The 27,231-nt window shown below is 35.4% G+C and overlaps 1 protein-coding gene across 2 annotated transcripts; it reads right to left on the reverse strand.

Moving 5' to 3' along the window:
* Positions 1-589: 589 nt before the first annotated feature.
* Positions 590-27,231, reverse strand: TESMIN (testis expressed metallothionein like protein). 2 transcript variants are annotated; one of them, XM_088146130.1, is made up of 14 exons: positions 27,151-27,231; positions 25,084-25,619; positions 19,988-20,102; positions 18,722-18,780; positions 17,900-18,061; positions 17,140-17,242; positions 10,719-10,795; positions 9,225-9,298; positions 8,767-8,841; positions 8,465-8,536; positions 7,124-7,226; positions 5,398-5,535; positions 4,025-4,200; positions 590-1,179 (listed from the first exon to the last, which is right to left on the reverse strand). In XM_088146130.1, exons 1-14 carry the CDS (start codon positions 27,188-27,190, stop codon positions 987-989), a joined length of 1,923 nt encoding a protein of 640 aa, XP_088002256.1. In that variant the 5' UTR covers positions 27,191-27,231; the 3' UTR covers positions 590-986. The 2 variants fall into 2 exon arrangements, with proteins under 2 accessions (XP_088002256.1, XP_025021875.1); XM_025166107.2 differs by lacking the exon at positions 8,767-8,841.

The raw sequence follows: 27,231 nt of genomic DNA on the forward strand, positions 1-27,231 counted from the left end.
GGGCATTTCCTGCAGTCTTGAAAGAAGCCACAGTCCACTTTCTCCTTAAGAGGCCTTTCCTGAAAACAACTATCACTCTGTCTCCAACCTTCCTTTTTTATGGAAGACTGATGAGGCTGTTGTGGGCAACCAATTATAGGACATCCTAGAAAAAGTAGATTACCTTGGACCCTTTTCAGGCAGAATTCAGGCAAACCACTGCAAAACTGTTCCAGCTGCCAGGCAGGAGATCTACTGGCAATTCTCTTCCCAATAGGGAGCTGATCATCTTATAAATTAGCACTTGGCTGATAGCCCACCAATGCAATAAGGAAGGAGAAATAAGTATTTTTGCCTCCTTTATCACCAGGTTGTAGGCTTGAATCTGAGCTCGTACCTATGCTCAGTCATTGATTTCTGGTCTTTCTTCAATGGTACTCTAGGCATTGTTTCGGCCACTTCTAACTCAAGGAACCTGGCTCATTGCCTGTTGAATGGGGATGACTCAAATGTTATGTCTCAAGCCTTCAGTTTCATGTGGTATGCATTTGTTGCACAATACTGTCTAGCACACACAAATAATCTTGTTAAGGATATTTATTAACTGAAATGTATGCCATTGTTACAAAACTAGTAAAGCAAATGGAAAACAGTTCCTTTCATTCTAACAATTGAACATTAAAACAGGGGCTTTGCAGTTCTTCAGTTTTATATCATCTTTAGTCAGATATTGAGTATTGAACAAAGGAGAGCAACATAAGAGTATACAAATTTTACATGCACACACATACACACCATGTTAGGAATTCCTTTCAAGAATAATTTCAACATCAGAATAATCCAGTTAACCTTTTTTATTGCTCTGCTAATTTGGAACAAAATAATGATCAATTATGATAATGTAAAAGGAGTAGAAATAGAATAAGAAAATAAACGAAGTGGTTTATACATTTTATCAAAATTAAAAATAATTTCAAGCAGTACTTTAGCTCTGCAAGTAAAACACATTATTCTACTTTCAGTCCTTTGGATTTAAATTCAGAGTAAAGAATCTGTGATAAGCATCTCCCAAATTCTTCCAGGATCATTTGTTCAGCTAAGCAAATGGAGTAAGCTTGTTTTTCTGCCTCTTCAGCTTGAGCAAGAAGACAGGCACATGTTGCCTCAACCACTTCCCATGATATACATGTACTAGACTGTCTATTGCCACACACACGGAAAAAAAAAGATTGTATTTTAAGTATATAAATTGATGCAAAGAGAGAATTACCTTACTTATTCATCTAATTCTAAATTTACTCATGGCTTAACTAATTGTTCTGTGGCAGACTTGTATCTCAAAACTTACTTATCTCTGAACAGATGTTAAGTGGCAACAGAAGTCAGTTTGGGATAGCTGAAAAAATTGATTTTTTTTTTTTCAATTTGCAGCTTTCTTCCTGCAACCAGTCTCCTTTTATATACAGGTTGCTAAAATCTTGACAGGAAAAAAGTAGGGACATGCTGTCTGCAGAGAGGACAAGTGCTGAAATATGAGCTATGTCACAATGCAAACTCCACCTGCAAACTCCGCATACTTGCAGGCAACGTTATGACAGATGACAGAAGACAGACAGACAAAAACTTATTCAATCAATAATCAAATTGTGACAGATGTATGAAAGGGGGAGCTTGAATTATGCACACTGTTATTTTGGCATCTTCATGGCTAGCTGTGGATATCTATGGGTACTGGGTGCAGGGTAGAAGCAGGGAACAAATGATGGATAAAGCACCCAGCTGTTACCTTACACTCCCTGCACTCTTTGTGCCATTTTTCAGTGCTTTAGTCTGTGCTTTCGGAACTCAACTAATGCCAAATGTCAATTTTAGTTTTTAGCCAGGCAATGCACAATAGTAATAAATGTACTTTTAAAGATACCAAACTAGGAATAATTTTTTCCATAGAAACAGATAGGCTTCATAGCTGTCTCTCAATCATTCCTATTCCTGAAGTAACTACAGAGAGAATAGTAAATTCTTTAAAAGCTTACTGAAGCTTCTCCTTATTGATTACTAGTCATTGACCAATTAGATTCAATTTTTAAACTTCTAGATTACACAGGTGTTGAAGATTATATAATACAGTGTAATGCAGTTTTTGAAGATTATTTCCACATTTTCTATTTCCATCCATATTGCAATTCAGTATTAACAAGATAATAGTAAGTTCTGGAAAAGTTCTGAAATCATATGTTGTATAATACACAAAACATATATACAGTGGGGCAAAGAAGTATTTAGTCAGCCACCAATTGTGCAAGTTCTCTCACTTAAAAAGATGAGAGAGGCCTGTAATTTTCATCATAGGTATACCTCAACTATGAGAGACAAAATGGGGGAAAAAATCCAGAAAATCACATTGTCTGATTTTTAAAGAATTTATTTGCAAATCATGGTGGAAAATAAGTATTTGGTCAATATCAAAAGTTCATCTCAATACTTTGTTATATATCCTTTGTTGGCAATGACAGAGGTCAAACATTTTCTGTAAGTCTTCACAAGGTTTTCACACACTGTTGCTGGTATTTTGGCCCATTCCTCCATGCAGATCTCCCCTAGAGCAGTGATGTTTTGGGGCTGTCACTGGGCAACACGGACTTTCAACTCCCTCCAAAGGTTTTCCATGGGGCTGAGATCTGGAGACTGGCTAGGCCACTCCAGGACCTTGAAATGCTTCTTACGAAGCCACTCCTTCGTTGCCCAGGTGGTGTGTTTGGGATCATTGTCATGCTGAAAGACCCAGCCATGTTTCATCTTCAATGCCCTTGCTGATGGAAGGAGGTGTTCACTCAAAATCTCACGATACATGGCCCCATTCATTCTTTCCTTTACACGGATCAGTCATCCTGGTCCCTTTGCAGAAAAACAGCCCCAAAGCATGATGTTTCCACCCCCATGCTTCACAGTAGGTATGGTGTTCTTTGGATGCAACTCAGCATTCTCTCTCCTCCAAACATGATGAGTTGAGACCAAAGCATTCTACTTTGGATTCATCTGACCATATGACATTCTCCCAATCCTCTTCTGGATCATCCAAATGCTCTCTAGCAAACTTCAGACGGGCCCAGACATGTCCTGGCTTAACCAGGGGGACACGTCTGGCACTGCAGGATTTGAGTCCCTGGCGGCATAGTGTGTTACTGATGGTAGCCTTTGTTACTTTGGTCCCAGCTCTCTGCAGGTCATTCACTAGGTCCCCCCATGTGGTTCTGGGATTTTTGCTCACCATTCTTGTGATCATTTTGACCCCACAGGGTGAGATCTTGCATGGAGCCCCAGATCGAGGGAGATTATCAGTGGTCTTATATGGCTTCCATGTTCTAATTATTGCTCCCACAGTTAATTTCTTCACACCAAGCTGCTTGCCTATTGCAGATTCAGTCTTCCCAGCCTGGTGCAGGTCTACAATTTTGTTTCTGGTGTCCTTCAACAGCTCTTTGGTCTTGGCCATAGTGGAGTTTGGAGTGTGACTGTTTGAGGTTGTGGACAGGTGTCTTTTATACTGATAACAAGGTCAAACAGGTGCCATTACTACAGGTAACGAGTGGAGGACAGAGGAGCCTCTTAAAGAAGTAGTTACAGGTCTGTGAGAGCCAGACATCTTGCTTGTTTGTAGTGACCAAATACTTATTTTCCACCATGATTTGCAAATAAATTCTTTAAAAATCAGACAATGTGATTTTCTGGATTTTTTTCCTCATTTTGTCTCTCATAGTTGAGGTATACCTATGATGAAAATTACAGGCCTCTCTCATCTTTTTAAGTGGGAGAACTTGCACAATTGGTGGCTGACTAAATACTTTTTTGCCCCACTGTATTTGTACATGTGTTAGAAAGTACAGCTGATACAAATTACTGAGCTCTGATTGGATAACTATAAATTAAAAGAGCAAACAGAGGTTGGAAGGACCAAATTGCTAGACTCAAAGGATTATCTAAAAATATTCCAATATTACTAAAGAAGTGTCTTAGAAAAAATATTACATAGGTAATTAATATTTACCTTTCTTTTTTGGTTTTTGATAATATTTCAGAGTTAGAAAATGATTCAGAATAATTTCCTTCGTTGGTTTTAAATTCCATTTGAATTGGCATATTCATCAGTGTTTTTCGATCAGGGCTTTCCTCATAATTTTTGCATCCAACACATTTGCAGATAGACGAGCACATAATTTTGGCCTACAAAGAAACAAAATATTTTAATTCTAAAAAGATACATGTTATTTAATAAAGATACACAATAAAAACCCCAGTGAGATTTGACTGTTTTGCAACCCAATCATACCTTTGCTTCATTGGAAATAAATCTCTTGAGTTCAGTGATATTTCTTTCCATTGATCAAAGATTCTTTTATCCAGATAATATTTATATATTTTAAAGTGAGAGGATGCAATTTTGCCTAATCCCTGTCCAATCTCTGCTTGCCCTACTATTCTAGGAGGTTTTCAACCTCTCTGAAAAAAGCTTGGGGTTCAAACTGACTTAAAGATGAAGGAGGAATTGAAAAAAATATCTCACTCCCTGTTCTGCAAATGAAAACATTCTGTGTCCAGAAGTGCGGTCATAGACATTTAGGATCTAAATCTAAGCATTTATTTTAAACTTTTATATACAGCTTTTCCAGACATATGAAACCATAGATAGCAAAAACAGCACCAGCCACATGTAAAAGGAAGGTATAGACAAGCTTAGGTAAGTAAAATCTCCAAGTCAAGTTTGACTCCTAGTAATTTCATAGTTGTATATATTAGGGCTGTGTAGTGGATTGGATTTTATCTCTAAAAGGTGCTTCAAAGCACAAACATGAATGTAGCAACTGTATCCAATACTTAAATCAGTCCAAGCAGTTTAACGTGCAGCTCTGTTAGGGTGTTGCAGATTGATGCTACATTCATACATCCATGTACTCCAAAGTAACCTTCAGAGATTGAAACCAAAGCTTTACACAGCCCTAATATCTGTGTTGTCTTCCTGGTTGCAATATAAAAACAATTTGCAATTACCTTCTTCTGGGAATTTTTTTGGACTTCCCAATTTTGGGATTTCTTGGTGCCTATCCAAGTACTAAAAAGGTCTGACCCTCCCTAGCTTTTCAAGATCAACAAAAGTTGGCTAACTAGTGCCAATCAGCATTCCACAGGCAGGCATTTTCTCTTTGTCCTGCTTGTGTTTTCCTATTTGCCATTCACTCAATCCATTTTTAGCTTCTTTAAAATTTACAGATCCTTTTTTTATTTACAACTACTTACCCCAGTTTTCCCTGATCAGCATATCTGTGGAAGTTCCCCCAAATAAAGACTCTTAATGCTTATTCTGAGTATCCTTCAACTATGAAAATACTTCTATAAAACTGATGAAAAATATTTTCAACAAACCTCAAAGCATTCACAGTAATTTTTTAGGCACCCTGAACGCTTACAGTTACAACCTTTATTATGTCTCGGTTTGATATCTCCAAGTTTTCCTTTTCCAATCTTTGGCAGGAAAGCTTCTGGATTTCTGTCAAGACAAGCCTAAAATAAAACATTTTATTCATATAGAATATACCTCTCAAGCAATTTGAAGAAAAAATTAGATTACTTTATTCCTAAAGCAAGCGTTTCTTAAAGCAGATTATGCTTCACTCTTTTCAAGAGACAGAAATTACCAAGCGTACTAATGCTTCTATGAAACAGAATTAAATAAGGCATAATGTATGTCAAGTAGAATTGTACTGTCAAATTACCTAAAGCACTGGAATGTAATTTATATGTATATCAAGAATCCTTGATCTGAACCACCAATCCTAAAATAAAGAATTGTAGTATGTTTCACATGTATTTAAAGAAACCCTAACAAGAACAGAAAATCAGGAATCTGGTAGCACATTTTCTGACTAACATTTATTAAAAGGGATAAGCTTTTGTGAGCTGCAGGTCACTTCATCAGATCTTGGATCCTTAGTTCAGATCAAGGATTCTTGATGTACAGATAAATTACATTCCAGTGCTTTAAGTAATTTTACAGTACAATTCTACCTGACATACATTTTGTCTTACTTAATTCTATTTCATAGAAGCGATAGTATTCTGATGAACTGTGCAGATCTGATGAAGACTTTTGGTAGTATAAAAATCTCAGCTCAATTTGAATTCAAATCTGCATGCACTGGCTTTCTGCATCTATAAACCCATTGACCACTAGGGATAATAGATAAAGTTACAGAGGGACTCTGCACTTTTATCTCCTTGCCTTGTCTAAAAGACTTACTTAGAATGCTTCTGCATAACATGTATCCTATTGGTTAGATTGATTTTTTTTTCAGGATTGTCATCACTTCCTTCATCTCTCAGTTCAGTTTTCTTTCTTTTTTCACCGAACTTGTTGTTTCTTTATAAGAAGAGAGCACTCTAGACTGTTAACTGTAGATAGATTTAAGTAATTCAAGCTTTTCTATCACTATTTCCAAAATACAAGCATCAGCATCAAGAATACTTTTTTTAAAAAAAAAAATAGTATCTTAATTTTAGTGTTCCCTCTATACCCATTCTTTCTACTGTGCAAAGGTACCTGCTATCCAGCATTGTGGTGATAGAAGAAACTCCAGGGTGTAATCTAATGGATTGATTGCTAACAACTCAACAGTCCTGTCTGCAATTCCTTAAAGCAGCCATAACTTTTCTCCCTGCAGCTGCTATACGATCCAGGAAAAAATGCATTTGCAGACAGTTGTTATCTTCATACCCCTCTATGCTCCAAAACATTTTTTTTGCCTTTGTATCTAAAGTATCACTCAGATCTGGTAATTGCAGTGCCATTCCTACTATTTCCAGCACTTTCCTAATAAAATTGAACTGAGAACAGCCAATATTCGAGTCACCTGCAGTGAGTCGAAATTGCATCAAGGTGACTGAATAGTCACCAGTAAACTGTGATATGGTATTTACATATCACTATTTCAAAAGGCTGTTTTAAAGAATATGTTTACCCAATTTGTTCTCTTGAATTGATGGAATACATAAATGCAACTCATTTAAAATGCTTTAAAAATAACACAACCTAATGAATATAAAATAAAATAATTTGCGTATCAAAACAAAAAAGAGAATATAGTTGTATTACCTTAATAGCCTTAAATCGTTCTATTTCATGCTGTGGATTGTTATAACAATTATTACAGTTGCAGTTACTACAGAAATCAGCATTGGCAAAACAATCGCAGTATCTGTGTTTAACAAAGGAAATATATGAAATTGTTTATAGTTCAACATTTCAGATATTGCTCATTCTTATCTACTATTTACTTTTATTTATTTAATTTATTTAAAAGACTTGTATGGCCACCCCTCTTATCATCACAACTCTGGGCAGCGCACAAACCATAATAAAAGCCATCAAAACAGTAAAGCCAAATGAATCCCGGAACCCCAACCAACACTCCCCAACTGATCCCCAACTGCAATCACTGGGCTCCAGCCCCACCTTATCCCAACGCCTGAAGGAACAGCCAACTTTTCAACCCCTTCCAGAAGGCTAGAGAATGGAGGGTTGCCGGATCCAGAGGGAGAGTGTTCCACAGAGCAAGGGCCGCTGCAGAAAAGGCATGCTGCCTAAGCCCTACTAGGGAAGGAACCTGGAGCATAACCATCCTACCAGATTGAGAAGCAACTAAGTTGAGTCATGTGGATATTTATGAGTTATATCCTTTATATATCTTGCCACGTACATGGGTATTTTGAAGATTGCCAACAGATGTACTTCCAGGAAATCAGTTGCTGCTAAAAGGCTCTGGGATACACTTCATATTCTCCAAGCACCTTATTTTTTTATTTTTTTCCCCCTGTATTTGTTATTTTGTCTTTTGGGATTCCTTTCCATTATATGCAGTTATACTATTCTTGGTATCCATCTAATTTAATGCAAAAGTTATTAAGCAATCTTCCCATCTTCACCATGAGCCCATCTTTAACTTAAGGTTGTTTAAACAAGAAAAAATACAGAAAGGAAGAGGGCTGAATGAGGGTCAAATAAACAGAAGCTCATATCCTTTTAACATGTACAGTACTTAGCATATAAAAGCAATAAGCAACAATTATTTTCACTTAATACTATGAGGAAGGGAGGAAAATATTAAATTATTAGAGATTCACATTTTGTCCTGATTGGTTACTTTGTGCTGTGTATCTTTTAAAATGAAAAGAAAAAGAAGTTGCAGCTTTAGAAGTGTCAACATTTATTTATTTATTTATTAAATTTGTATGCCACCCATCTTCCCCAACGGGTGACTCCGGGTGGCTCAAAAAAGCATGTCTATGGCTATTCAAGTATCAGAAGCATGTCTATGCCTATTCGAGTATCATATCTGAGTTTCCTACAATAGCATCTGCATGATATATTTGAGTATATAGAAAAGAAACAAATTACACACCCAAATGATATCTCAGTGACATTTTATTTACTTACAATTTGAGGCACTGTGATTTAGTGCAGTTGCATGGCTTCTTTGACTTTGTATCCCAGGAAGTACAAGGAAACCTAAACAAACACATGTGTCACATCTAAACTATTATGAAGTATTGATGAAATAGTACATATTAAAGAGATGACACCAACATAGTGGTAAGGTAACAAGAAAAATATAACTGTTTAATTTCCAGTTCTCCATTTAGTTTCTCCTTTTGGTCTCCATGATTCTACCTTTTTGATATAGAATGATTAAATTATAAGCAAAATATTTATCATTTATTGATGTTTAAATTGTATACCTTGCATTTTCATTGGATTTTCTAGCAATTCCAAAGCAGATATTATTATATTGGGGAAAGTGCCGTAGTTTGATCCTAAGATAAATTCATATAAGATAGTTCAGTTTCTTTAAAAAGTTAACACATCTGGAGATCTGAATCAATATATTTAATTCCAATGTATATTCTCATTGTTTGATTATGTAACAATATGATTCCGAATATGAATTTTCCTTTGGATCGTGTATGATGCAAAATTTAACAAAAGATCTAAAAATGTAATGCTCACTTGATTGAAATGAAATATATCTAATTAGAATCTGTGTGTAGGCATCAATAAAAAGATACGTACTATGTAAAAGTACTTTCCTTTATCGAAAACAATTCTAAACAATAACTTTTTAAATAAGCAGAGATAATTATATAATGCCTATTTCTTATAATGATGCCAGTGATGTATACATTTTTACTATTCTTACCCAACTAAAGTTAGTTTTGTTGGCTCCTGAAGAGTCAGATCTGAACTGCTTGTATGTATGGATCCATTATCAAGCTGCTCAAAATAAAATCCAAACATTCTTTTTGCATTATATTATCATACATTTACACATTATTTAATATTAATATAAAACATTAATAACTCTTATAACATCATTTGAAAGAGTTGATATTTTAAAACGTTGCCTTCAAACTATAGCACATTTTCTTCTGTTTATGTTACTACATATTGCACATTGCTGATTAGGAGCAGCTCCAGATTTTTGAGCTGAACCCCAGAGATCAAAGAGATTATTTGCATGTGCTATTCAATACCACAAGTGTGGGAAATATTTGAAAGAATGAAAAAGCGAATAGGTGGAACAGGAGAAACTGGAGCAATGTAGAGAGGATTGGAGTAAAAAGAGAAGGGGAGAAAGCAATGGAGAGAGAAAAATTGGCAAGTATATTTGGGTGAGAGAGTTGGAAGAGAAACATAAATTGATACATACAGTATGTTGTAATTAAACAAATAATGAATGATGAAGAAATGGGAAAGAGAGCATGGAAAAGAGCTAAGCAAAAGGAATAAGGGAATAGGTAGATAATAGTAACCAGGAAAAGGGTAAGGATTAGAGAGGGCTCTATCATTAGGCAGTATGAGATGGTTGCCATTAGCTTCGCAAAATCAAATCAAATGTTTATTACAGTCATAGAGCAGCACAGATTAGCTTGGCAGATATTGGGTGGTAAGGAGATGACAGAAGTAATAGATACCTGGTTTTCACTTTTTTGGAGGACAAAGCCAGGTATTTCAGACAAATTAACCTGCTCCAGCTAAAGCAATTGGCTGGAGGTATCTACTCAGGTGAAGGGAAAGATGCTAGCTTTATTAAACAGGGGAGGGGAGTGAGAAAAATCTCTCCGCCAAGCATTTTGTTGCCCAAGTGCATTCTTTCCATTATGAGTCTAGACATACTCTACTTTTTCTGTATGCTAGCTGTTTTTCAGCAGGAGAACCTTTCTCCCCACAGTGCAAATGAATAGAGGAACTGCATCCTCCATTAATGAATTATTCCATTCACTTGCATAAGACATAGTGGTTACCTCAATGTATCCTCACTATGGCAGTGGTAATTGAATCCACACAGGGGATGCCAACCATAATATCTTATCATATGAAATATATTTATTTAATAATACAAATTTAGAAACTGCCTGACTCTTAACAATTCTGGGTGGCTTACAATTCTCAGCATGGAAAAGAAAAGCATGCTGTGGTTGGGAAGTTATTTTTAGTTGCATTATGAAGCCTTCTACAGAGAAAGCCTACAATGAAACCATAGAAATATGAATCCATGAATCTGAGCAGACTATGGCAAAATAATAAAACTATATAGGCATCCTTTGGCAAAAAAGAGGGGGCATCAACATATAGTATAAGATTATTAGATTGAAAATATTTGCTTGAAAGAAAAGGAAAAACATATACTTACCTCTTGCGCACAGATATTCAGTTTACCTGCAACTGGCAAAAACTGCCCAAGTACAGATGTTACCGAGTTGCTTGCATCTAATAAGAAAGTGCTTATTGAATGAAGTTTGGTGCAACAATGTCTTCAGTACATATCTAGGTAACTAAGACTTACATTATATAAGAATGAAGATTTTTGCCACAAAAACCAATACTTGGTATTTATTGTGATGATTATTTCTGAAATAGGAGGATATCCTTTAAGAGGATGCTTGTCCTACTGCTCTAATAGGCAGAAATATGCTAATAAATCTAGAAATCTCCTTCCTAGTGGGAGGAACAGTATTCTCCAAATTGAGGTGCCATAGCAACAAATATATGTAGGCAGAAAAATGGAAAACTTGTTCCTACCTGTGAAACAAAAATAAAGTACAGACTGAGAGAAAATAGGGAAAAGGTAAACAGAATAAATGACAATACTAAAAAATAAATCAGGTTGCTTATTGGTAACTGAAGTTCTTCAAGTGGTCATATGTTCACACAAATGAACTTACATGCCTACATATTGTATCACTGACAGTGTTTATTATTATAGTTGGTCGCACAGTCAGCCAGATGATGATGATGATGATGATTTTGTCTCCATCTTCCTCTGTATATTCAAAATCTCCCTCACCATTACCTCAGTTCCTTAAGCTGAAACAGTTAGATTCTAAAAAACAATATCTATATGGAGATGGAAGGTGGATTGTTTGAATGCACAGATGACAACTTAAAGAACCTCAGTTATAAGTAAACTTTCATGATTTTTTTTTTATAATCTCTGTGCATCACACAAATGGGAAAGTAGCAAGTTATATTTACTGGAGATGAGGCAGGTAGTTGGATACTGTACTGAAGAAAGCATAGCTCTATTAAAGGTTATAACTGCCTGAGATTGTGCATCTTATTTATAGTGAGTGACAAATGAGATATTTGAGAAAGAATATCAGAACTGCAGATGTCTGGTACAGGTCTTCCTAGTAGAATGTGATTGGACTCTGTTCTAGTAGAATTTTATCAGATTCTCAATGGTGGAAGTACTACGTTAGCTGTTATGCAGTATAAATAGTGCCTGAGTAGTGGTGGTAAATACAGTGTGAAGAGAAAGTGAGCTCTTACTTCAGAGGTGAAATGACACAAAAGGCCAAGACATCTTATGAAATGTTTTTGTGCAAACCCAGTAAAATAGCTGAGTACATCAATGTTAAGATAATGCAATGAAGTCTTTATCAATTTCAGAGGTGATGAGATCAAGATAGAAGTATGGTCTGAATGACATGAAATTTCATATCACTTTCACTAAGAATGTAACATTTACATGGAATATGAAACTTGTCTATAAAAATGAGCAATGGGAGAAAGAAATGATCCTTTTTGTTCCCAAGACAGTTTTTCTCACTGATGTGATTGTCAGAAGGAAGATAACCTTCAAGGACAGTACATGAAACAGTAAAGTAGTAAGAACTACTTTTGTCATCAAAGCAGAAAGTACCACAGAGACCAAGACGACCAATGGATATAGTGGAAAACCTTAAGGAATTCCTGAAATTGAAAATCTCTGCAATAGAAAATGAGAACAAAGATGGTGAAGAAAAGGCTAATCTCTTGGCATAAAGAGAAAGCAGAATCTTTCTCTTGACAAACTGTAACTCTGCATAAATGATTGAAAATATTGTACAAAAACAGGATATCTATCAGTCCATCGATATAGGGATTATTTCTTTTTTGGAGGCAGGATTCTGTAAAGCATATTAAGTTCTCGTGGAGGGAGGAAACCACAGAGGAACTATGTTTGGGTGACTTCACAGGTACATAGGATTTAGGTACCAAGCACGGCATCAGTGAATGGGAAATATTATGGAGGAATGGGGTAAGTCTTTTTGATATATATACAAAAGCCAAGGGTGCTCAATAGATGAAACATAAACAAGTATATGCATCCATTTTTGAGCTGGAGCTACAAATAATTAATATGCTTTCATATAATCTCTTGGAGATACAGTTATTCCATGGCCAGAACACCATAGTCTATAAATACCCTTGGAATGGTAAACAGAAGTACTCAGAATTGAAAATGGTGGTCTCCAATTGCAAACTGCTGCTATTTTCAATTGAACAGATAGTTACATGGTATCAGGGCTGTATTAGGAGCTAGCTTGTCCCAGAGCAGGAGAGTAAAGATTCTAAACAGGCAAGTATCACAGAGCTGAGTGTGGGAAATAGGTTACTCTGTGATAAATGTAGGAAGAATGCCAAATTTGAATCCAAGAGGATATAAAGCTGAGAAACATCAACTCCCAGAAGATAACAACTGCTAGTAATGGCTTTAGTTCTGGGATTTTAATAAAAAATTCCATCTAAGCTTTGCCATGTTGAGTCCCTGGAAAGCTTTTCCATAAGTCATGAGCAATTCTTCTCATTAGCTATTCTTGCTTTGTAATCTTACTTGCCATTATATTATCAAAATTAAGAATTTTTAAAATCCAATATATATTTTTGATTATATTCAGCTTTGGTTTTTTTCAAAATCAAGAATCAAGCATTACCTCATCATTTCATCCAACATTCCCAATATTTCCATATTGTCTACTAATTTTCTCTATTAGTATCAAGGATAGCTGATTCTCTTCTGCATTTACCATCTCCAGGAGAAAGTTGTCAGCAAAGCAAGTTGTGAATTTTCTGAAGGACCACACTTGGAAGAGTCTGTTTCCCAACAGATGCCAGGTAATTAAATTCTCTCATCACTACTTGATGTATTAGGAAGCAACAATAAATACTACTCTGACATGGGCCTGGGTATAATATTATCCCATGGCTGTCTTGCACTGGTCAGCTGGCTGCAAAATTGGTGCCCCAAGGCCTCTTATGCTGAGCAGCACTGCCCTCTGAAACTGCTATCCTGCTGTCATGCTCCTTGATGGCTGTTGCTTTTGAGCTGGTGCCAGGCTTCTTAGGCAGGAACAGCAAGGAAGTAAGGTTTAGCTATAGAAGATGAGCCAAGAGGCTAGGACTATCTCTTCCATGGGGAAGATGGAGGCCAATGATGAGAAGGACCAGGTCTGATTGCCCTACTATGAAAGTATCTTTGCCAGTGGGGAACAGGAAAGACAGTGATTAATCAAGCAAGATCTATTAGTCACAGGAAAGAAGAAAGAATATGCCAGGCAAGAAGAGAAAAGAAAAGTGAAACTGAATAAGAAAAAGATTCAAACAAGGAAAGATCTCACTGCTCATAAAGGAGAGAGATGGGGGGGGGAAGCAGGTTTGGGGTTTCCTAATTAAATCATCCTAGATATGCTTTTGAAAAAAATATTACACATCAACCCAATAATAAAACTAAAGATTGATGTTCTGGTTAATGAAAAATACTGTCACCCAAGTGGTCAAAGTAAAGTGATTATTTTGCAGCTCTATTTTGTAAGTAGCAGTTTCATAGTATTTTTTTTTAATATAAAACATTTATGTTTCATGGCATACTGTGATACTTTTCATTTTTGACTCAGAGTTTTTGTATCAATATATGGAAAGACTTCAGTGTTATGACCCTCAGGATAATGAACTAGTCCTCATGTGACACTCTTTGATTATTTGAGTCTGAGATCCTTGTAATGGTGAAAGAACTGATCCAAATCCTTCTCCTTTCTTTTTTATTCTTCCCTCTTGCCTTTAACTGTGAGAGAAACTTTATCTGTATGAGACAGCAAATAAACATCCGAGAGGTTATTTCTGCACAATGTACTTAAAATGGTGGTTATAAGAAAAATGGCAAGGTCAAAAATATCCTGAGGAAACGACAGCAGAATGCTCTGACTGAGTGGAGCAGAAGATACAGATTCCCATGATCTTCTGAGGTAAAATTTCACGTGAGGGAATGATGACTTGACAGTAATAACATCACTATTATTTCTGTTCTATGACAGGAGAAATTTGAACTTCAATGTGAATTATAAATTGTCTGAGTGCAAAATTCAGTGTGAAGAAAGGTTCCTTCTATTTTTGGTGGAAGAGGGGAAATATGCAGGAGCAGCATGAACATTTTCTCCTCTAACATAGCCTTGCTACTGCCCATTTCTAGTACCTTCCATGCCAAATATATCTCCCTGCTCTGTTGCGACTCATTAGCAGAAAAGAGATAGAAAAATAATTCTCATTCAACTGGAGAAATTGCTCCCACATGGGAGACTTGGCATCATAACCAGCAAGCTGCTTGACCCCTTTTCTTTTTCAGTAGAATTCTGATTCCTCTGAGAGTCACAAAATAACTCTAGGCTGTCCTCTCACTCCTAGCACTCTACATTGTGCCAATAAGGTTTAAAAATAGTTTATTAATAGAAAGCATAGAAGCATCCACAGAATCTGACAGTTTTGTGAGAATGAAATGAGCACTGTAATGTTATGACTCAAGCTCTGTGCATTGTATATGTGCATGCAACATAATGATGTACGTATACCACAGATTGAGCTTTAGTCATGACACTTATTTTGTCATCTGTCCCCCTGTCCCGTCATAGATACCCATGAGAAAGGAGAAAAATTGTTTCCTTAATAAATACCTGAAAAAAAAAGAAGAGAAAGTTGGCAAGCAAATACCAGTTTCCTGTCACAGAGTAAGGAGAAACAAAACTGAAAACAGGGTGCTCCCCTTCTAGGGAGGGTATTTCCAGCTTCATTGACATATCACTGCCTATTGGAACAAAGAGGAAATGAAGAGAGAAGTTCCTCCACTGCAGGAAAAATAGGCATACAGTACAATGATTGACACTTCTTCCAAAAAATCAATTTTTATTCATTAAATTAAACAAAAATTAAGAATGCAAAGAGATATAAGAGTTGTGAAAAAAGTTTGAAAAAGAAAGGAAGTAGTTGTGTAGGAAAGTCTGTGAGTTACATACAAAATGTCATAGTTTCAATACTTTGTGTTACATGTTTGGGTGGGGCCTCTAGGAAAGTCTTAACTGAAAAGCTGGAGAATCATTGCCACTTAGCAACATAGAAGAGACTTAGCTTTATGGGTCAATAGTGTGATTTGGTATAAGTTAACTTCCTATGTATTGCCACAATAGGAAAGTTAATAGTTTTTTTTCCTTCTAAGGCTATCCAAAACACTTACTGTATTTCCTAGCAAACATGCACGTGCGTACACACATGTATCTCCTATCATATGCATTTTAGTAATAAATTGCATGAAAAAAGCCCTGGCCTGGAGAATATGTTTTGCTACTATCTTTTCTTACTGTGCTCCCTAGTGTCCACTACTTGGATTCACCTCACCACTATTTTGTATCTCTTCAGTAGCAAGCTACCACATTGAGATAGGCTAATCTACTACTTAAAGTTGTTTAGGATGTTTTCTAATACCCATTTATTTGGAAGTAAGACTCATTGGCATATATTATATAAAGACTGAAGTTTTAAAATTAAGTGACAATACATATTTTCAGGTAGTTTTGTGGTAGGGGAGGGTAAGGAAACTTTAAATGTTCACTAGGTACTTAGAAGTCATCTTATTTTTTAAAATATTTTTTAAAAATTGTGAAATGTTTTATTCTTCTCATTGTTTGCCTTTATACTGTTCAAAAAGAATGATTGTTATATATAATATAGTATATACAGTATATTATTGGTGCATAATATGCTTTTCATTGTTGATAAAAGAGTGACATCAGGTGGATAGTTTGCATAAATACAGTTAATTTTTTAAAAGATTTTGCTCAGGGCCTTTCCCCTTTCATAAAGGTAAAAAATAAAGGTATATTTTTTCAGAAAAAAAATTCAGAAACTTTCTCTTCTCCTACATTCTTACTTCTAATATGGTAACATTGAACTTTCTTAAAACTGAATTTGTTATATTTTATAATTTGGGAAATGTAATATTTCTCTCAGTTTTATAGGCACTGGTTAATTGTCATGTAAAAACTTGCTGAAAATATACAAGCAGGACCAGTATGTAATAATATAATGAAGGTACCCAAATATAATAGAATAAATCTAAATAGGAGCATGCATTCTATGGTCCTTTAGTCCAGACAGTACAGTCAGTAGTGAGGGATGCTGGAATTTGTTGGTCAAAAATACCACAGGTTGTCAATCCGTGAGAAGCCAAGAAAGGGTTAAGTTTTTGAAGCTGGGCATTGCACTTATTTTTTTGTAATGGAGTCACAATTGGTAGGCAGGTAGGTCAGTTATATAAAGTGGACATGATCACATCATGCACAGGGGAATTTTCTGTCCCCTCGTATTATGAAGGCCTGAACAGACTGTATCATAATTTTCAACACATAAATCTATCATTAGAGTTCCATATGAAAATTTAAGATGTACCAACATAATAAACAATTTGAATATCAGATATATTATTTATACTTTCCAAAATTTAAATATCTACTGAAGATACTTACGCTGTTCTTGATATTGGGGAACCAGATGAATGGCTTTCAGTTCTCTTGTCTCAGTATTGTTTACACAAAGTATATGAGTGCCACTTTTCAACTGACATATTATCTAAAATGCATAACCAATTATTAGTTTGCTATAATTTTCATTTTAAGTGTAGCAGAATTATTTATGTAAAAAGCACTCACTAAAATGGTTACTTAAAACCAGCTTGTTAAATATCAGAAATTAACACTGAATATTTGTATAGTATTGGAAGAATATACATAGATGTTGATACTCACATTTTCACAATGCTAAATTAATACTTTACATTTCTGTTTATTACACTCAGATTGCAATCTTATATACATTTATCAGGGAGTAAGTCTTATTAAACTGAAAGGGTCTTATTCTGAATTAAAGAGTTTAAGATTGAACTCTAAACTTATGCATTAAATAATTAAAAAGAAGTCTGAGTGTCTGCATGCACATGAGAAAGGAGAAGGAAGACCAATCCTATCCATGCCTACTAGTGGCTTATACCCCCAATCTACTTTCTGCTACCTGTGACCTTCAAGTGCATAAGGATTGCCCATTCATATTATAAAAACAATATCTGATAAGCTTTTTAAAAAAAGTAAATATATGTGGTGCCACTTGGATAGCTATGTTCACCATAAAAAAACCTAAAGACTAGATAGATTACTCAAGGAACTTTTAATAAAAACATACAAAGTTCTCTAACACAAATATACATTGTTATTACCAAAGAGTTATATTTACCACTTGAGGATTGGAATAATTTCTCTGTGAACAAGAGGGTTCCTCCACAGCATTTTGTGCAACTGCCAGATTGTGGCCTGCTTCTGCATCATTTGAACTGTGAAAAACACCTTCTTCAGAATTATTTACTGCAAGGCTAGCAGCTGTCTCTTTGACCTCACTCTGAAATACAAGCAATTTCATATTTTAAATGGGATGCATTGTGTTGGAATATTAAGAAAAAGAATAACATTTAATAACATTTCAACAGAACATGCTGACATTGATAGGTAAGTGAGAATTTCAAATTGCCACTGTTTTTAAGTGCCATTAAAATATTTTTAAAAGGAATATTCCATTTTCTTTAAACAAGTAATTAAAGAGTGACATAGCAACAAAGAAAATATGGGAAAAATCTTTGGAACTTCTCCGGAGGAATGTATGCCTTATGATCTGTTGCCATTTGGTCTTTAAGGGTTTCATCAAAGACCCCTACACAGATAGCAGTTGTAAGATAGAACATTTTAATTTATATTTATTTTTTATTCAATTTATATCCTGAGTGTTTTATATTTTTCAACAATCCTAAAGAAGACTCTATTACAGTTTTGATACAACAAAGGATATGGGAGATACAGTAACATTATAAATGACTAATATGTATAATAAATAGTCTGAAAACCTAATTCAGAGAACATATAGGTATAGTACATAGAAACATAGAAAGTTCAGCTTCAGAAGGCCTTCAAAGAAGTGAGGAATGGGTGATTCTGCTTGCATGATTGTGGATCTAATTCATAAACTCCTATCAGACAGTGAGATAAATGTCAAATTAATACTTACAAATTCATCACAAACAGGAGCAGTATCCTGAGGTAAAACATGGATACCATTGCAAGATTCTATTGTGCAAAACAAATGTGAAAAAATTATATGGAGGAATTATTATTATTATTATTATTAGTAGTAGTAGTAATAGTAGTATAACCCATTGAATTAAAAAAGAAAAATAACTTTGGAAGTACATGTCTGAGATTTAATTCAAGTATATTCCTCAGTACAAAAACTAAACATTCTTTCCAAACAGAGCATGTAAAAAAGGAAAGCTAACTGAAGTCTGTCAATAGAGTTCATCAGAAAAGTCTAGTGGGAGATCCCTAACAATCTCCAACTTAGGAATATGGCTGTATGTGAGGTGAGATAATGAACATTTCTGAAAAAACATGAAAAGACCATAATTGAGGCTGAACACAGCACTGACACCAATAAAAGCATCTCAGACTCTGTTTTCACAGCATTAGCTGAAGCTGAACAGAACATGTGGCATTCTATTGTATAGAATAGTTATCTACTGGTTGTGGCTGACCGACAGAGTTTGCCACAATATTACTATCACCTTGCCATTAAGACCTAGAATAGGAGTATTACTATATCTGACATAGACTCTGTTCTATGTACTATCCATTTTTGGCTGTCTCAGAAAACAAGCTGCAGTTGAAACAACCCCGAAAAGCATTTTCACACTGTCATCAATAAACAGAAAAGTATAGTATTTTTATTAATGTAACCAACACAGCTGAAAGTAAATGATTTTGGGAGCTGTACTTCAGTGACATTTGGAGAGCTATGGCTCCCTATTTCTATTTACACAATCATCAGTCTTTAAACATTAACATATTTTAAAGAAATATAATCCAGTTAGCATATTTATAGAAATATACCTGCACAATTCATGTATACTTTTAACAGTGAAAAGACAAAAAATCAAGATTTCAATCCAGAATTCCTATATATAAAAATCCAGTGATAAGCCTTTTCCAGTAAAGGAAGGGTTGAGTAGGCAATTTTTAAATTTTCTTGCTCACTGCAGTTCTCTGCTTCTTTGGAAAACTGTTTAGGATGTTGGGGAACTACTTAAAATAATGTGAAATGTGGCATAGGCAGTTAAAGGAAAAACAGTTAAAAAATCATCTTAACCATTCTTCCTAGGGAGAGTCACCTCAATATTAGTCACATCATAAATAGACTCTCTCCATTTGCAGGTGGAATATCCTGGTTGCAATCTAATTTATTCAAACATAGAAGAACCAATATTTTAAAATCACTTACCATCAGAGCAACCTGCTAAGGTTTGTGACGTTGTAGAATTATTAATAATTCCTTTGATTTGGTCACAAGGAACAGTGCTATTTGCATTTGAAGGAGTTAATAAAGGTCTCAATACCTAGAAACAAAGCAAGCATATTAATCGAACTTAAACTGTTATTTATATTGTTAAAATAGGAATTTATTATTATCCAATATTGGGTTTTCTTTAGCAGAAAATATTTTCTCACCTAAGTTGTAGCACCTCATTTTTGCTGATCCACTATCTTTTGCAGCTATATTGTATAACTCTTTTGCACATCATAATCCATTCTTATAGAGACTGTCCCAGATCCTCCAGAACAGATTTCTGAAGGGAGTGAGGTGTTTAAGACAGTTGGATATATTAACAATAATCAGTGGTCCTGATATAACCATAATGAAGTTTTTTTAAAAAGTGCCTTAAGTCAGGCTTGACTCCTGGTAACTGTATCCATATGGTTTTCTTGGTAGCATTCAGAAGTGATTTGTAATTACCTTCTTCTATCATTTTAATCTTCCCAGCCTATACACTGGACATACGCCACAGACTAGCACTTGGCAGAGCAGCCATGAAGGAAAAGATAGTCAAATGCTGTGATGTGTCAATACCTACAAAGATCAGAATCATACAAGCCATGGTATTCCCTGTGACACTCTATGGAAGCAAAAGTTGGACTATGAAAAAGCAGGATAGGAAGAGTATTGATGCCTTTGAACTTTGGTGTTGGAGAAGACTCCTGAGAATACTGTGGACAGGCAAGAAAACAAATCAATGGATGATCAAACAAATCAAACCAGAGTTCTCACTCAAGGCACAAATGACCAGGGTCAAATTATCCTATTTCAGACACATTATGCGAAGACCTAATTCTCTGGAAAAGGCTCTAATGCTGGGAAAGGTGGAAGGAAAGAGAAGAAGAGGATGACCAGCAGCAAGATGGATGGACTTTGTTACAATGGTGCTGAATGCACTGTTGGAACACCTGAAAGACCCGGTTAGAGACAGATTGTCATGGATCTATCTATCTGTGTGGTCACTATCTGTGTGGTCACTCTATCTGTGTGGTCACTAGGAGTCCAAAAGGACTTGATGGCACATAATCAATCAATCCCAGCCTAGCAGGCAGCCCTGGAACCCCCAGAGTCCCACATACAAAAGCCAGTCCTAGCTTCTTAGATCAGACAATGTCAGGTAGATGGCAAGTTATCTTTAGTGGAATTGTGAAAAAGTTAAATTTGTATATGCTTAATTATGCTATAACAAAACTAGGAATAATTATAATTTCCTACAACATTATAAATCTATTATAATGTTGTTTTGATATTATGTTGAATAATATCAATTCAGACATTTTAAAATAACTAGATAATTTATCCATGTTTCTCACCACACTTGCTTTAAATATAATGCATTTAGAAATATTCAAATGAAATTAAAAGACACTTGCTCCTTGGGAGGAAAGCTATGGCAAACCTAGACAGCATATTAAAAAGCAGAGACATCACCTTGCCGACAAAGATCCGCATAATCAAAGCTATGGTTTTTCCAGTAGTAATGTATGGCTGTAAGAGCTGGACCATAAAGAAGGCTGAGCACCGAAGAACTGATGCCTTTGAACTGTGGTGCTGAAGAAGACTCTTAAGAGTCCCCTGGACTGCTAGGAGGTCAAACCAGTCAATCTTAAAGGAACTCATCCTTGACTGCTCATTGGAAGAATTGATAATGAAGCTCAAGCTCAGATACTTTGGTCACCTAATGCGAAGAGAGGACTCTTTGGAAAAGACCCTGATGCTGGGAAAGATTGAAGGCAAAAGGAGAAGGGGACGGCAGAGGATGAGATGGTTAGATAGCATCACTGAAGCAGTGAGCATGAAACTGAGCAAACTCAGGGAGGCAGTGAAGGACAGGAAGGCCTGGTGTGATATGGTTCATGGGGTCATGAAGAGTCGGACACGACTTAACGACTGAACAACAACAAAAATTCATATTTTATTTCTACATTATCTGAAATTTAAATGCTATTAATTTAATTGGTGTATGTTTTACACAATCAGTTACAGGTGTTCAAATGAAATAAAAACCAAGGAAAATACACCCATAAATTAAATGAAATCAATAGCAACTGATTTCCCTATTCGCCTGCCCACCAATCCATCCACACTAATTTCCCTTTATTTTATACTTGTAAAGTTATTTCCAGATCAAATATGACTAAAAGACAGAGGTGCCCACCACACCATCTTGATTTCCTAGACTAGTCATAGAAACATAAAACCCGCCTTATGCTCAGTCAGACTACTAATTCATCTAGTCCAATATTGTCAATAATAAATATGGAACATACATTCAGGTACTTTTGCAGCCTGAGATGAAACATATATGGTGACTTTTATTCCTATTTCTCCCACAGAAATTTATTGAACAGGCAGTTGAAACCAGTAACAAGTAAGATTTGTCACTGCTGAATGCTGGCTCAGAAGTATGGTAACAGTTACTTGCCTGAGGAGGAACGGCTATGCAGCTGCCAATCTCCTCCCTGAACATCAGCTGCTTGAGGCTGTAGACTCATTCTGCCTAATTATAGGACTGAATCTGCATTTTGAATCTATACACGAACAAGTTCCTGATGTGAAATTTCTCACAGAAGCCTCTCATGTTCAAAAGCATTGTAACTCTTGATTATTTGCTACTAGGTTTAATTAACAAGAGAATTCTGGAAACAGAGCTGGAATAGGCAAATTATTTAACCAAGACAACCCATTGAGGAAAAGATACAGATGAGATATTTATCATCAGGTTTAGGTCATTCCTGCTACATTTCCCATTGCAGTGTCTGTTTTGCAAAAGACAAGCCAGTAAGATTGATGAACAACTTGCTCAAAGTTAGAAACTGAAAAGAAAAATGGGATCTGAGTTTCAAATTTCAATTCTCCAATATTGCCCTATTTGATTAATTTATTCATTTATTTTCCACCAAGAACAAGTTTCCCCCTAAAGATTACCCCACTAGATCACCTGATACTTTATTCGGGATATTTAATTCCGCCCAAAATTAATTTCCACATTGAAAAAAGCATCCCCGTATCTTTACTGCTTCTTTGCTAAAGAGAAAATTTCCCATTTTTATCACTCTTCCTCCATCTCAGATAAATCCTATTCCAGTAGTAATCCAATATTATAGATTGACTCAGACTGGATTTATAGATTTACCTAAGAATAAGTCACACTGGAGTTAGTAGGATTAATTCTGAGTATGGATACATAGGATTGCTTGTAAGTCTGAGTTCACAAACTGCAGTAAGCCATAATAGTTGGTTTTTAGATTGTGTTGTGTAAATGCATTGTGGTTTGAAAACCATGATCTAATGCTTAGTGTGTTTAATAAACCATGGGTAAGCAAACCATGGCTTACTAGAATATATGAACCTGCCATTACACCAGGAGACCAAGAGTGAGAAGTGAGAAGTAAGGTGAGTCAGGCTTCTTCAATGGCCACAAAGATCCATGTGAACTACTGGGCAGAAATGCAGCTACTCCTGCTACATATAGATGTTTTCCATCTGCAAAATATCTGGTGATAGCAACATAACAAATATGGGACCAAGCACAATGGAAAGGATACAGCAACAGCATAGACATGAGCATATTGGAACCCAGATCTAGTAATGACTTTCTTTCCTAAAATAATTAATCTAAAAAAGATAAAAGGGTGACAGAGTTGATGTCTGGTTAAATTCTAGTTAAATTGATGGAAAGTACTACTAAAATAAACATAGAGAAAAATAAATCTTGCTGAAGAATCAATAACATATGCAAAAATAAATCCTCTCTCACTAACCTAGTCTCTTTTGAAACATCAAAACATGAAAGTGGCGGGATCCTATAGATAGTGTACTTTAAAAGGCCTTGCACAAAACTCCTCACCAACAATTCCTGAACTGAATTACCAGACTTAGGATAAGAAGACAGATCCTTTTATGGATTAGCCCAAGGAACTACAGAACAGGAAGTAGGAGGGATAAATAAAACAATTTTTTTCACAGTGAAACAAGCTGGCTGTGCATACATGCATACATGCATAAACAACAGGAAACAGCTTCCAGAGCAGTTGTGCAAGCCTGGAAAAAAATGCCGTTGATCTAAAGGGGAAAAAAGTGTTTTGTACATGCTCCCATATGTTCTGAATCACCTGTTTTGAAAGATTTGGACAGCCAGTCCTATAAATTATCAGTTCTTACAATGGAGACATGTAGACTGGAATGCTCTAAGTATGAATGGGCATCAAAGCTTTTTAACTTTAGATATGGTCTGGAAATGGAATTGAATAATCCAGATTCAAAGGCAACATACCATCAATACCATTCAATAGAGAGCAAAAATGTCCTCTTGCTCTTGTTATAATTTTCCACATGTATTTTGCTGATTGCTATATAATGCAGAATGTATTTGTATAATAATGAACAGATATATAAGTTTTCTCATTCAGACTGTCAGGACTTAAATGATAAAATATTATTTTGGGGCTAAAATATATAATTGTACATCCCGTATATTAAAAAACAAGGAGTTGCATCCAGTTGTGTCCATCTGGTAACCTAATAGCTTTTAGTAGTATATAAAATCTTTCAAATTTGAAACATCTTTAAATATTCCAATTTGAGTTCAAAGCAGTTATTTTGAGCTCAAGATGGTCCAAACAGCTCTCCAGAACTCAAAATAGTTGTTTTGAACTTGAAATAGAACACTTTGAATCCAAACAATTTTGAATTTAAAATGTTTTGTACACCTCTAATAGATTTTTTCCCCACTTTCAGCCCCTTTTATCTCCAAATCTGTTCTAATGAAAGACCCTCTGAAGTAAATGTGGATGGTGATAGATAAGAGCAGCTCATATTGCATATCTGTGTTCACTTGTATGGTGATAATGTAACCCAGCACTCTTAAATTGTTTTAGATTTAACCAACAGTACTGAATAATATAATTAATTACAGTATAACGTAATTAGAATATAACAAAGTACAATAAATATAATGACTATGGTAATTTTCTAAATGGTAAACAGAAGCACAATCTTACTGGTATAATTTCTGTATTTGTATTGACTGCTCCATCAGGAGTGTTGGTGCCAAGAGATAGCACAGTATTTCTATCTTGTGTCATTAAAGAAGAAAATTGAACACTGTATGAATGCAGTTGCAGTTCTGGTAAATATGCACATCTTGCTGCATCTGAAGGAGCTTCTTCGGATAATTTTTCATATTTTCCAAGGATTTCATCACAATAATCTTGTGTACATGGTTGCATTTTTACCTCAAGCACTGCATTTTCATTTTCTCTGTTAAGAGTATGTTTCAAATGATCAACTGCAGTTTCACCCATGCAATTTAAATAAGTATCTTGACTGCAATGGAATCCTTTTTCAACTGGTTTATTTAGTAAATCAGTCTTAAGGTTATGGTTTTCAGAACTAAATGCAAGTCCATTATCTGTTCTGGATATTCCAGCAAGAGTTAGATGATTTTCCATAGGTACAGTTAAAATTTCAGACTGGCTGTGTTTCATCTCAATGGAGACACGTCCTAAACCAGTTTTCATCTTGGCAAATGTTTCAGCTTCAAAATAAGCAAACAGAAATAAGCAAGAAAATACAGAACATATAACTCTAATCATAAACTTAAATACACTGTTTTCTATACATATTGGGACAGTATACTATATATGCAAGATCTCATCCTTATATTCTAAGTAAATGGCAAAACTTATTTTTGCATATGAATTGATTATATATGAACCTCAGTGCTTACTTAAGTAGTGTTACCTACATATTTGCATTTTAACTGCATGAGTATGAGCCACTTCAATCAGCACATTGCAATTTTTGCATACATCTGAAATACTAAAATACTTTGTTTCCATTAGACATAGATGAAAGTTTTATCATTCTATTGTTCCTGATATCTGTGTTTTTATGAAAAAACACATCTATGCCAATATACTTTAAACATCACCCTATGTACTATGTAAATTAATATTGGATATGCAAGTCAGCAAGAAGCAAATATAAATAACCAAAAACACAACAACAGTATAGTCAACCAAATAAAAAATATATTTTCTTGAATATACCAGCCTTTCAAAATTTTCAGAGCATTATATCCTCTGCTTTACAACATCTGGGTAATTTTTTGCCTTATGATTCCCTTACATGATTCCCTACATGAACAGAAACTGTAGGTCAATGTTAGGAGGGGGGAAGTTACATTGTATAATATCAAATTTATCTATTGTAGATCATTTATTTAATATACAGTACCATCATATTCCACAGGGACTCATGGTAGTGTACATTACAAACTAAAATAATTGTAACAGTACAGTAATACAAAAATTATTTTTAAACTGTCAATCTTTTTCATAAATTTCATAAGTTATAATAGGTGTACCAGTGAAGATCTTAACTAAATACCCTTTGAACAGCTCAGATTTTAAAGTTTTTCTAAGGTCAGGAGTGATGGATCTGAATTTCTGGTGGATGACTCTCCTTTAGGGTAGGTTCCAATGCTAATAAACAAGATAATCCTGTTTCCCAAGGAATTCACATGAGGATTAGAGTTGGTGGCGTGAAATGATTCTACACACCTGTTTCATCACATGTGTACCAAATTAATCAAAGAGGAACATACAGCTATTTCAGGAAATGCTTTTTCTGCATTGTGTATGGTGGAAATAATTACTGTTGGGCTATACATGCAGCTGTTGAAGCTCTTTTGTTTCCTTTTCACTATACACACACACACATAGACACCTCTGAAAATAATGGGTAGTTGTGGCTCTCTCATGTATGGTCGAAGATGGGCTGCCTCACACTACAATGTCGGCTGTGCCTGCCACAGACATAAGTTGTGGGTATATCAGAGTTTAATAAGTGTGCATTATCTTTATCTACGTACATCCGTAAGTTGCAGCTGCCGGATAGACAAGTACGCATCACCTCAAGTAAGTCTAAGGGCTACAGACCTGACCCCTCAAAATGTTTCCCCAACCTGTGGGTGGGGGTGTGCGTGCGCAATTGTCACATGAGGCGAATATGTCCTCACAGGTCATTCGTGCATACTTCTACGTTTCTCTCTCTCTCCCGCTCACCTTCCCCCTCTGCAGATTCCCGCCTTTTCCCTTCCATCATTCTTACGAGCACTTGCTCTAATTTGCGGAGGAAGAGCCGTT

The sequence above is a fragment of the Python bivittatus genome, unplaced genomic scaffold, assembly GCF_059951505.1.
Source record: "Python bivittatus isolate LINGU-HERP-01145 unplaced genomic scaffold, Pbiv_v1 ctg000480_np1212, whole genome shotgun sequence".
Classification (NCBI taxonomy): Eukaryota; Metazoa; Chordata; class Lepidosauria; order Squamata; family Pythonidae; genus Python; species Python bivittatus.

Excerpts from the sequence above, each read along its gene's own strand:
- TESMIN (XM_088146130.1), bottom strand. The coding sequence starts at position 27,190 with ATGATGGAAGGGAAAAGGCGGGAATCTGCAGAGGGGGAAG. Across the intron at positions 18,062-18,721 it reads CTCCTGTTTGTGATGAATTT|AGTGAGGTCAAAGAGACAGC; the intron begins GTAAGTATTAAT and ends CTTGTATTTCAG. Across the intron at positions 4,201-5,397 it reads ATTACTGTGAATGCTTTGAG|GCCAAAATTATGTGCTCGTC; the intron begins GTTTGTTGAAAA and ends GTTTCTTTGTAG.